Consider the following 12,128-nt stretch of genomic DNA (forward strand, 5'->3'; position numbering starts at 1 on the left):
GTATCTCAATGGTTTTTCAAGCACTTTAAAAATAAAATTTGTTAGTGGCATTCCATCCCTTCATATATGTTAATTGTTTGGCACACAAATGTTCATACATTTAAAATAGTTGTCATACTCCCTAAAGATATTTAGTAATTTTCTAATAAAGTTAATGAAATGTACCCATTATGGAAGTACTCTGTTGTCAAGTTTAGGAAAACTTTAGCTTTCTCTGAGGTACATGTGACAATAAAAACTTCATTAAAAAAATTGAACTAGCGTTATTTGTGTGAAACCTCAAGTTTTTAATGAAAAAAAAAATACTGTAAGTATGCCACAGTGTCTATATATTCATCTGAAGAGTACAAAGATGGAGTTCTGAGAAAAAAGGGTTGTAACAGTATAGAAAATAAATGTGGTTCTTAAATTATAATATTAAAAATGTAATGTTTCATACACTGAAATAAAGTAATTAGTCAGAGGCAATAAATTATAAATACAGTAGTTCAAATATTCTTTCTTCTTCAGCATTAGTTTTTCTAAACAAGTTAAATTCAAAACATTTTAAATCTGTTCTAGTCTTCTTTCAAAAGGATGTGGATATGGAAGCTTTTATAGAAATCTAAAACAATGATACCACCTTGTGATCTTTACATAGAATATACTGGACCTTGACCATTTTCAATTTATAACGTATTTTGGTTAATACATTAGATTCAACTCATTAACATGTTTTTATATTTGGGAGAAATTAGATTGTGATTTATAGCCTTTACATGCAGTTCACCTAAACCTTCCTTACTTCCAGGTTTGCTTGATTCTCTGCAGGGGGCTGTCAGACTCATAATCAAAATGATGGAAACTATAAATAACTTCTTTAGGATTGAAAACATGTTTTTTTAAAAAAATAAAATAAAGTGCTTTTAAATTCAAAATATTTCTTGCCCCAAACAAAACTGAAACATACTTAACCCCGAAATCTCTGTAACTTGACACAAATATTTTAACAGAAAAAAAATCAGTTTTGCGCCATTAATGTCTGTCATGAGTTCAGATTGGATCTAAATTGGGTTTTGCATCGTTATCGTGCTCATGTTTGTACATGAAGGTTAAAAGAAAGAGGGCAACATCCAAGGATGACCAGTAGGCAGTGTGCGACGTGACAGCTGACCAATAGCGGCTCTCCACGAGGCCTTCTCTGAGTTCAAAATCAATCCTGTGATCCAACTCCACTAAAAAGAAAAGAAGTTAAACAAATGAATACAGATTACAATAAGACATGTTCTATATAGACTCACTAGCGTTGAGAGTAAAAATTTAGCTAGTAGAAGTGATTCTCTAATTGTCTTTTTTTAAAAGTAACTTTCCACTATCTTAAGGGAAAAACACTCAAAAGAGCCTCAGTAGCTCAGGATTCTATTTGGTTCCTTTCCTTTGTATGGTGAAGTCAATATGGAATAATAAAGGAAGAAAACAAAAGTTCATTTGGTATCATAGAGTATTTTTGGAGTAAAACAAACTGGGCTCAAAACCTGGAATTATCACATAATCTTTGTGTCCAATCTGTAAAATAAGGAAAACATCCCTCTCTGAAGAATTACAGGCAAGGCTTGCATGCAATAATGCCTGTGGGAGTGCAACGGATCACTCAGTGGCTCCGAGACTACAGAGGCGCCATATATCAACTGGTCCTTTGGGGGACATTTCAGAAGATAACCATCTTTTTACAGTCCTACAATGTTTTCTTCCTCACTAGGTTGAATTCCTCAAAGGCAACCCCCACAAACCCTAATCTCCTTCCAGTCAGCAGGGTCTAACATGCACCTGGGACACACAAGTGCTCATTAAAGTGTTTGTTCAACAAAAGAAGAACCTACTGGGTGGCTGGGAAAGTTAAACTGGGAGGAAGAGTGGTGATTCTTGGGAGGAAAGACTTTGCTTACAATAGTGCTGTCCTCAAACAATTTTGTGAATTCAATCAAGTCTTTTCTAAAACCCACAGAAAGTCTTGTAATAGCTATTAGAGAAAAATCACCTTAAGAAATCAAGGCTCTAAGAGAATTTCAATGGACTCATTTAAAAAATCCTTAGAGATAAACACTTAAAGAATGACATTTTGATCTTCAGGAACTCCTTTAAAACCCGTCAATGAACTCTACAGTACTTTGAAAGTTTTATATTACAAACAAAACAAAGCCACCCAAATCACTACCACTCAGACACTTAAAGTCTGCTTTTTGTTCAGAGTACCAAAGGATGTTAATAGTAAAGTTGGCAAAAATTAAGGAGGTTAGAGAAAAAGTTGGCTTTTGCTTTACACTGGGAATTGGTAATCACACATAGGAAATCATAACACTCTAGGGAGAGATTTCATATAAATGCTTAGTTAATGCTTATTTTAAATAGGTATTTTGTGACAATATCATTTGGTAATTTAAAAATGCTTATACAGTTGTTATTTTTCTATTCAATCATGCTTTTCTAACAAGGAATGTTTAGAAATCTCTACATTTTCAGAGAAGGTCTATACTTAAGAGGTATAAATACCAATTAGGATAAAAAATACTTGCAAAATACACTGACACAGGCTTTTTAGTAAGTTTTTTGTAGTTGCTTTTTTTTTTCATTTAAATTACAATAGGCTAATCCATAACAAATCAGAAATAGGTGAAATCCATGGGTGGACCTGTGAGGTAGTAATGTCCTGATCTTTCATCTTTTGTATTCGATGAGGCATTTGTGTTAGATTTATAGGTACATTACATTCTGGCACAACAGGTGGGAAGATGAAAAAAGAAGAGGAAACTGGAATTCCCAAGCACAATGAAGAGAGGTCAAGGTGAAGTTAATTACAAAGAAAAAAGAAGATGAAAAATAGAAGAGATGGGAAACATACGTGTTAACATTGGTGAAGACCACAAAGTTGTAATTTTTAAGAACTTAATTTCAAATGCTACAGCATAATGTCTTCCTAGTCCAACAATCTTCAGCTATAATTGTTTTAAAGTCAAAGAAAGGGAGATTTTTTTCCTGTTATAACAGGTGTTATTTGGCTCCCCTTTGATTTTATGTCCCTGAAATTATTCTTAATATGCTGTTACTATCTTACAATGCCATCTTTCAGGTAGTAGACACTCAAATGTTAAATTTAATTACTGTCCTATCACGTTATGTGCCCCTGTTCTCAACTGCAGGGACTTTAATCAGTGCCACTAACTAGACTGGCGCCCCCTATCCTTTTCTATTTATCTTCAGGTTGTCTCCATCAAAATGGGAATTAAGTAGTCAGCTTACACTCCTGTTTTAGTCTCTCATCCTCCTCAGATGGTTTATCCCAGCGTGGCTGTTGGTGCAGCTGATCTCACATTTATGTTGATTATGTAGGTAGATGGATGGGACTAGGTGGGCCTGTGTCCCATCTTTTCTATCCCTTTCAAGTAGATCACGGAACTTCCAAGGGAGTGAAGTTCTACATGGCAGCACTATTCTGTATGTGCTGTGAGATCTGCTCTTGGCCAAAGTAGGCTCAAATCTACGTGGAGTTGCCTTGGACGTACTCTCTCATTATTACTGTATCAAGAATGGGTGGTACCACAGAGGATGGTAGTTTTTTCCTAGTTTCTTTAGCTGAGTTAAGTCAAAGAAAAAGAAGAACATAAAATCATCACTTTTTCTTCCTTCCCTCTCTTGAATGACACAGTGCTAGAATTCCTCTATCCACAAAGAAAAGAAATCAGGTTCCTGAACAGTTGAAGAGAAGTAAAAATGAGAAAAGAAACTGTGGTTTTAAATATTAATAATCACCAGCTCTTTGCCTACACTGTTTAAAAACATGGATTATCTTCTTTCTGGGGAGTCACATATGGGCATATTTCCTTCCCAATTCCCCAAAGTAGAATGTCTGCTATGCTACATTTCATGCAGTTAAGTGTCTGACATTCAAGGAACCTCCACAGTATAAAGGTACAGTGTCAAGGTACAGTGTCATCAGTACTATGCTTTCATCGAAGAATTCTTTTGTGCACAAGGCTTGTCAACATGGATATAATATTGAAAAAAATATATGAATAGAAAGTAAGCATCTTTGAATTACAATGTGTACCAATTGGACAGATTTCTTTCTCTATCTCTCTCTTTTTTTTTTTTTTTTGAAACAGAGTCTCACTCTGTTGCCCGGGCTAGAGTGCTGTGGCGTCAGCTTAGCTCACAGCAACCTCAAACTTCTGGGCTTAAGCGATCCTCCTGCCTTAGCCTCCCGAGTAGCTGGGATTATAGGCATGTGCCACCATGCCCGGCTAATTTTTTCTATACATTTTTAATTGTTCAGCTAATTTCTTTCTATTTTTAGTAGAGATGGGGTCTTGCTTTTGCTCAGACTGGTCTCGAACTCCTGAGCTCAAACGATCCATCCACCTCGGCCTCCCAGAGTGCTAGGATTACAGGCGTGAAGACAGATTTCTCTTATTTAATGGAAATATTTCAACTTCCCTGGAGAGGAATTTTCAAAAATTTAATAAATGCTATCTTATTTGTAAATAATAAACTGTGGTCATAATTGCATGTTTGGCTCCAGGTGGACAACAAGAAAAATACTTAAAGTACTAGCAAAGATACCATGCTTCCAAATGACTGGTGAAAGATTCACTCACAATAAGAAAGATTATGTTTAAAGTTCTTGTTGGCAGGTTATATCTTGCTGCCTCAGAGCACTGTACATTTCATGTCGGTGTTTGACATTCAAGGAATATTTACATTTTGTGAATTATCATAGTTTCAAATATATTTGAGAATATTCTCAAACCATCCTTTATGTTTAAAAAGTAACAACAAAAATTCTAAAACAAGTTTTATAATCAGTTGTCATATTTGCTAAAAACATTTTCCCAACTAACTTATCCTGAAAGACATTCAAATACCTAACATTTGACAACAAACAGGCTATATGAGTAACTCTTGAATACCAAAAACTCCAAGAAATGAATGGCCAGATTTGTTGATTTGCTGGACCATTTATAATCTGGTTTAACAAATTTTTCCAATTATATTCAGAACTTCTCCCTTCTAATCATCCTTGGTTCTTCTCAAGAAAACTAAACTATGGTTCTCTACATACCCCATGCTTCCCACCTCTGTGCTTTTGCTCATGCTGTCTCTTCTCCCTGCAATGTCCTAATCCTGCATGCCCTACTTCTTCAACAAAGTCTTTTATGATTTATCCAGGTGAAAGCAATTTCTCATTCCTTAAAACTGACAGAGCCCTTTACCGTACTTCTGTTAAGTAGCTCATCACGTTCTACCATATATTATTATAATTATTTATGCAGTTATCTACCTTCCCTACTAGAATGTAAGCTCTCTAGAAAATACTTAATTTTCATACTAACATCTTTATAGGCAGTACTGAAGTCTGTTTCATCTTGGTATCTTTTCTAGTGACTACCATGGCTCATGATAAACATTTAATAAATAATTGCTGAATGAATGCAAACAGGAGAAGAGAAAATAAAAGCCATATAGATATTACCGTCTAAATCAGTTTGGTGTGGTTATGATCAGTGGTCTAACTGATTCAATGTTAGGATGGTTCTAAGATAGGGGTTATACGTGCTACTTGATTGCATGACAAATATATGAGCAAATTAATTTTCCTTCCTCCAACTAAAAATGAAAAAAACATAAATCAAATTATTTCTTTATGAAAGTAATTTGCTATTAACATGGGCAGGGACCAGAAAGAGAACTTACATAATTTCTTAAGCAGAATTCACTGAGTTAAATCAACACAAACTGTTGCTATGGACCAAAGAAAAAAAACAAAAAAACCCCAAAACAAAACAAAACAAAACAAAAAAATGCCCAGCTTGTTATACTAAAACATTGTTTTGGAACGTGTATCAAGTAATGTAAGAGTTTTTTTTTTTTTTTAATTGAAAAAGTTTATGAAAATTGGTAATCAAATAAAGAAACTGTAAAATTAAATGTGGTTATAATATTCAAAGAAAATCGTAACATGTTTTTTGTCAAAGGCAAAAATTTAGTGTGTGTACATATACACACGTATATATGTTAAAAAAAAAAGAAAACAGAAGCTGTGGAAAAGGGAATGAGTAGTTATAAAAATAATATTAAACTGATAAAATTAATCCTTAGTGATACATTTAAAATATGCTAAAAGAGACTGAAAATATCTCTTGCAACCAATAATACTATTTTTTAAAAAAGTGAATCTACCTTCTCCAAAGTAAATTAAATATATGTGTTGAAACTAGATATCCATTATGGCATATCTAGTGGTGAAGTTACTGATACCTGAAATAACTGAGAATGATTAAGTTCTTTGTACTATGAAACCCTTTTATATCTAAGTGTGTTACATGAAAAGAACAGTGAAAGTCTTTGAAGCCTTTACGACAATAAAGAAAAAAGAAAATAGCCTAATGCTTTTCTCTTCTCTCTAAAAGGTTCCTTCTTTATAGGAATGTGCAGGAATATCATATATTTTAGCACAGTAAGTAGCTAATCAATACTAAGGTTTCAGGACCACTAACATTTAAGATTACAAAATAAGGGAAGAAAATACATATAAAATAGTCTGTAATAGTAACACTGAAGCTGATCTCATAGCAGAACTGATCCAATTTTTCAATGAGCAGAAGAACTCTAAGCAGATCATTTTCATCGTATTCTGAGTGCTATTCCTGACATATACCATACCGAGGACATTATCTTTATTCTGCATTACATTTTCCGGAAAAAGAAGTTGTGGGAGATTAAAGAACGATTCCTGAAGTCTGAAATCTGTGGAAAAAAAAACACAAGATGCTGTAAAGAACTGGCTGATGGTTAAAAATGGCCTTCAATGATGTAGTGGCCAAAAGTTAGAACAATATTCCCAAGTAAGCTGTTAGCATACATGAAGTACACACCTTGTTTTTTGCGAGGAGCTCTTTCTCATAATGTTAACACCCAGATAGCCCCAAATTTATAGCTAATTTAGGTGCTAACCTAGGGGCAAAAAAATGCTAAAAGAAACAGATCTTTTCATAATATGTTACAAATATGGGGGGAGGAGACAGAAATGAAACAGTAAGACCACAGAAAAGAAGCCTAGGCTTTTCAAAAGAAATGAAGAATAGCTATATAAGATGCTTCAACTTGATGAAAATAAAGATTTCAACTGACAACACTTATTTGTCAAAGAAAGAAACCCTGACTGATTGATCATGATTTCAAAGTCTGTGTCCCATTTAACCCTCAAATAGCAAGAGAATCCAAGTTGGTAGCTTTAGAGAAAAGGTTATCCAGAAGGACTGAGGCAATTAGCGTGAGTAGAAGGAAGGAAGGAAGCCAGAATCACCGAATCACAACGACCAGATTCCACAACAAAGGTTTAATGAAGAAAAGTTTTATGATCTGCAAGATATAGGCAAGAGAGCAATTATGACATAAGAAATTTGTCTAAATCAGGATTACACAGAAGAGTATATTATTGAAGTAAGTCAAATAATTAGTAAAGCAAATCTTGGAGATCAGATTTAAAAGGCAGAATCCTATTGTAGTAATAGTCCAATTTTAATAGTTACATCTATACCTACAGATGAATATGTGTAACTAAGACTCATGATAACCTCAAATTTAGTTGAGCCTAGTTGATAAGAAATTTATTTGGACCATCAAAGAATTTATATGCAAGAATGATATTATATGTATTTTGTTAAGCTATCAAAATATAATGATTCAATATAGCCATATCCTCTACTAACTGCTGTTCTCGAAGAAGAAATTGGAAATTTTTCTATTATTATTTTGAAATTACTGTGTTAAGTAGTATAATAAACGTTTTCTTCTCTCTGATCCTATAGAATTATTTGTGTCTTCTTTATCCTTTTTCTGAGGCTTCAATCCCACCCATTTCTTCCTGCTCCCTTATTCACTCTAATGTTTACTAACATCACTGTTGTGCATGAACAACATTACAATGAACAGTGACTTTTTACTTGCCACCTTACGAAACTCTTTTGAAATTAATTTTCCTCAGAAGTTAGTTTTCTTCTGAAATCTGCATGTCACGACAGAATTTTGTATTTTCACAATCACAGTTTTGATATTAAGTAGAAAGGAAAATTTAGGTCAAAAAAAGTATAGGAACTAGTAATGTAGTAACTCATAGGAAAACTAAAGTATGAGTTTTACACAAATATCAAAGTCTAGTGTTCAAAAGACTTGCAATTATAAAATTTTCAGTACTCAAAGAGTCTGGCACAATTAAATTAAAAATGCTGTTGGCCCAAATAGGAACGTTCCCTACTGACACTCATCCTGAAGTGGAGTTGACTGCGGGGGAAACAACCAGCCTCTAGGAGTGTCATATCTGAACTTACCTCATTTTTTACTTTTATGGATGACAATGAATGCCAGACATTTTAAAATTTAGAGTAGCACAGTTAATAACACAATGCTACAAGTAACAAAATCTGCTTAAAAATTTTCAGAGAAACAAAGCAAAATTTTCCTCCTGTAGTTACAGAAAGGAAGAAGCTAGTTTCAGAATCTTTATTTCCTTATAGGACTTATTAGTTTTATTTTACTGGACACTTAAAAATAATGTTCAAGTTCAGACCCTTGGAAGGTGTCATAATGTTTCACAACTATTCAAGATTTTAAACTTTATAAATCCACTGGAAAAAGTTAAACAAAGGTCTGTTATAATGTTAAGTACAACATAACTATCCATTCAGTTACTCATTTCTTGAATACCTGCTTTACACTAGGTAGCTGCAATAGGATTGGAAGCCATACAGCAGATCCAATAACATTTCTAAGCTTTGAAGGTCTCATAATTAGGCTGGGTGAAGGCAACTGTGGAATCAGAAGTAGGAAGGCTTTGGCACAGCAGTTTTTAAAAAGTCTCAAGACCACACACAGCATAGATTTGAAGCAATTACACGAATTTTTAAGACGAGAAGACTGTATTAATAAAAATCTACTTTATAAAAATCAGGGGGTACTTACCCCAAAGAGATTTGTTTTATGCTTGATGTTTAAGACCCCTGTGCCACAATGCTTTGATTATTAATGTTCTAACTATTAATTCACCAATTCAGAGAATAAAACTGCATTTACCTGGAAATTATTCTTAAAAATGTAAACAGAAGTATTTTTTCTTTAAAAGCTAAGCATACTTTAGATCTTGGAGTTAACTGCTAGTGTTAGTATCTTAGATCTCCCTGCCCTCCCCAAGTTTTAAAAAGGCACAATATAAAATTAAGGAAAGAACTGTAAGCACTAACATGCAGAATCGAGAAAGCCGGAACTGCTATGTGGAAGGGTCTGTGCTGCTATGGTGGTAGTAGGAGGTGAGGCGACTAGCTTCTTCTCCTCTTCCATCGAATCTTTGGATGTCTCAGATGGCTGTGACGTAGATGAACGTCCAAATCTTGAGAACAACATTCCTCCAAGTCCCTTTCCAATGCTAGCAGCCCCTGTATTTCACAAAACAGGGTAGTCATTCTGTTGAATTACACCACACGTCAAGCTAAGGAGCACCACCCATAATTACAGCCAATTGGCAGAGGGACCATGCCATAGCCGTGTTTTTCCAGGGTGGGAACATAAGAAAATTACAATTTATATTGTAGGTTTCTGAATAAAAATGGTGAATAGAAGAATATAACTTATAGGAATATACAAAGGAATAAAGACTCTATTTTACTCAAGTGATCATTGTTTATTAAAATATTTGGTAAGATTAAAATCTTTAATAAAAGAACCATTCCATTGACATGGGTATATATTTACTATTAATATACTTACTACTGAAGTTAAGTGGGTATGTTATAAAAAACCATCAATAAACAATTCGTGAGTATGACCAAGAAGAAAAATATAATAGCAACTGAGTCCAGCAGATAAAGCCTATTTATAGTGCCATCTTGTGGCATTTCATATTAAGGCAACTTGTAACCAAAAGCAATGGACAAATTCAAGTGGCACATAATTTCTAGTGATACACCAAACGTGCTAGTGCTGGAGACCATTCAAAGAGAAATTAAATATCCATTTTGCCCTCAGGAAACACACAGTTTGAGAGACTTTTAGAACAGACTGGAGAACTGGTTGGGGGAGAGGGCACACTCAGAACACAAGTACTTTCTCATTTGACAGATGAGCAAGTAGAGCATTAAAATCTAAGTGATTTGCTCGAGATCTCTAGGTAAGTGGTAGGACCAAGATTAAAATGAGGGACTTTATTCTCAGAATAATGCCTTTTTCTGGTTCATCTAGCTATCTCATACTTTAAAACTATATGATCTGATCTAATCAGAGAACTTTAGCACTTTTTGGTCCTTGAGTATAAACAGTGAGAGAGTAAATTCTAAATACAGGGATTAACTGCTGGAAGTTTTGTAATACATAGAATATTTCCAAGTCTCCCAAACGTAATGTCTATACAAAGAGTACTTATATTCATAGATAAGGAATACTTAAGAGACATTACCTAATATGCTTGCTTTGCCTATATTCGTTATAGATTCTCCATAGTGTCGGCGGGACAAGACTGGTGAGGTCAAGGGGCTTGGTATGGTTGAAATGCCTTCATTCTCTGAAACTGAGGTAGGTTCTTTTGCTGGGTTGAGAAAGCTTGGTTTCATATGTTCATAAGGTAGAGGATTTGAAGTATTGTACCAGTGGATCTGGACAGGTGAAATGTTGCTGTAGTGTTTAAGTATTAACGGTTCTAATCTATAAGCCTTGATTAAAAAAAAAATTCAAAGAAACACAACATTAAGGCACAATGCATAGATTTTAGTAAACTGTTCTTGTTCTGTTGCATGTTAAGTAGGCCTTAGAGAAGAAATTTAATAAATAACAACAGATAATTCAACCATGTATTTCTGTTTGTTCACCGTTAACAATATGTGGTTGATGAGATGATGAAAAAAGAGTCTAGGCTAATACTGTCTATTAATTAGGTTTTCAGAGAAATAGATTAATTTTTATTATGTTCTGATATCATGTAACAATTAGATTTATGTTGGTCTCACAAGCAAAGCTGAAGTATTAATAATAGATGGTAATCTAGAAAACAGCAAATAAGGTCAATTTTTAATATTTTAGGAGTTCATATTAAAAACTCTATTTTCAAATAGATTCATATAGTAACAGCGTAAATTAGATGCCAACATTACGACCATTTGTCTAATGTGAAGTAGGGATGATATAGCAGAAAAGGCAATGAATGCGGTGTGAGAATTCTCCAAATTCATATTATGGCTTCTGTCACTTATTAACCATATGATGCTTGTCAGGTCACACGGTCAGGTCTTAAAGCCTGTTTCCTGAGCTGTAGAAAGGAGGTAACACTTTCTCCCATACAAACATGTGAGGAAGAACAGATAACATTTGTAAAAATTGTTTTGCAGAGTTCTGACATAAACCATTAAAAAAAAAAATCACAGAAAAACTATGAAATGAATAATAAAAATTTTTGAGTTTAGAATCTTCCTTTACAACAAAGTTGAACATGTACAAAGGACACGGCTCAGAGTTCACCTATGAACTCAAATTTACTTTCAAGTTATGAGAGAACAAATACCATGAGTGTATATTAATTAAATGCTAATTGTCTTGCTGGGTGTTTTCACACATATTATACTTAATCCTAACAACCCTAGGATGTAAAATTTTATCGACACCATACAGACAAGAGTCAGTCTCAGAAGTGTTTTGGCCAGGATTGTGCAGTCTGTATTTGAATCCAATATTAGACTTCCAGTTCAGTGGTTTATTTCTTTTTTTTTTCTTTTTTTTGAGACAGACTCTTGCTCTGTTTCCCGGGCTGGAGTGAGTGCCATGGCATCAGCCTAGCTCACAGCAACCTCAAACTCCTGGGCTTAAGTGATCCTCCTGCCTCAGCCTCCCGAGTAGCTGGGACTACAGACATGCGCCACCATGCCCGGCTAATTTTTTCTATATATATTTTTAGTTGGCCAGATAATTTCTTTCTATTTTTTTTTTTTTTTTTTTAGTAGAGACAAGGTCTCACTCTTGCTCAGGCTGGTCTCGAACTCCTGACCTCGAGCAATCCACCTGCCTCGGCCTCCCAGAGTGCTAGGATTACAGGTGTGAGCCACCTCGCCCGGCCT

At 34.4% G+C, this 12,128-nt stretch overlaps 1 protein-coding gene across 3 annotated transcripts in view; it reads right to left on the reverse strand.

The window, feature by feature from the left end:
* Positions 1–944: 944 nt before the first annotated feature.
* Positions 945–12,128, reverse strand: part of DDHD1 (DDHD domain containing 1) — an 81,501-nt gene continuing 70,317 nt past the window's right edge. For 2 of the 3 annotated variants that reach the window (XM_069464928.1, XM_069464929.1), the window contains 3 exons: positions 10,481–10,733; positions 9,273–9,464; positions 945–1,214 (listed from right to left, as the gene is read on the reverse strand). In XM_069464928.1, coding sequence (XP_069321029.1) covers positions 1,033–1,214; positions 9,273–9,464; positions 10,481–10,733 — 627 coding nt within the window. In that variant the 3' untranslated portion in view covers positions 945–1,032. Of the gene's footprint in view, positions 1,215–6,696; positions 6,781–9,272; positions 9,465–10,480; positions 10,734–12,128 lie in introns of all 3 variants that reach the window. The other variant, XM_069464927.1, reaches the window with a different exon arrangement.

The sequence above is a fragment of the Eulemur rufifrons genome, chromosome 2 (assembly GCF_041146395.1).
Source record: "Eulemur rufifrons isolate Redbay chromosome 2, OSU_ERuf_1, whole genome shotgun sequence".
Lineage (NCBI taxonomy): Eukaryota > Metazoa > Chordata > Mammalia > Primates > Lemuridae > Eulemur > Eulemur rufifrons.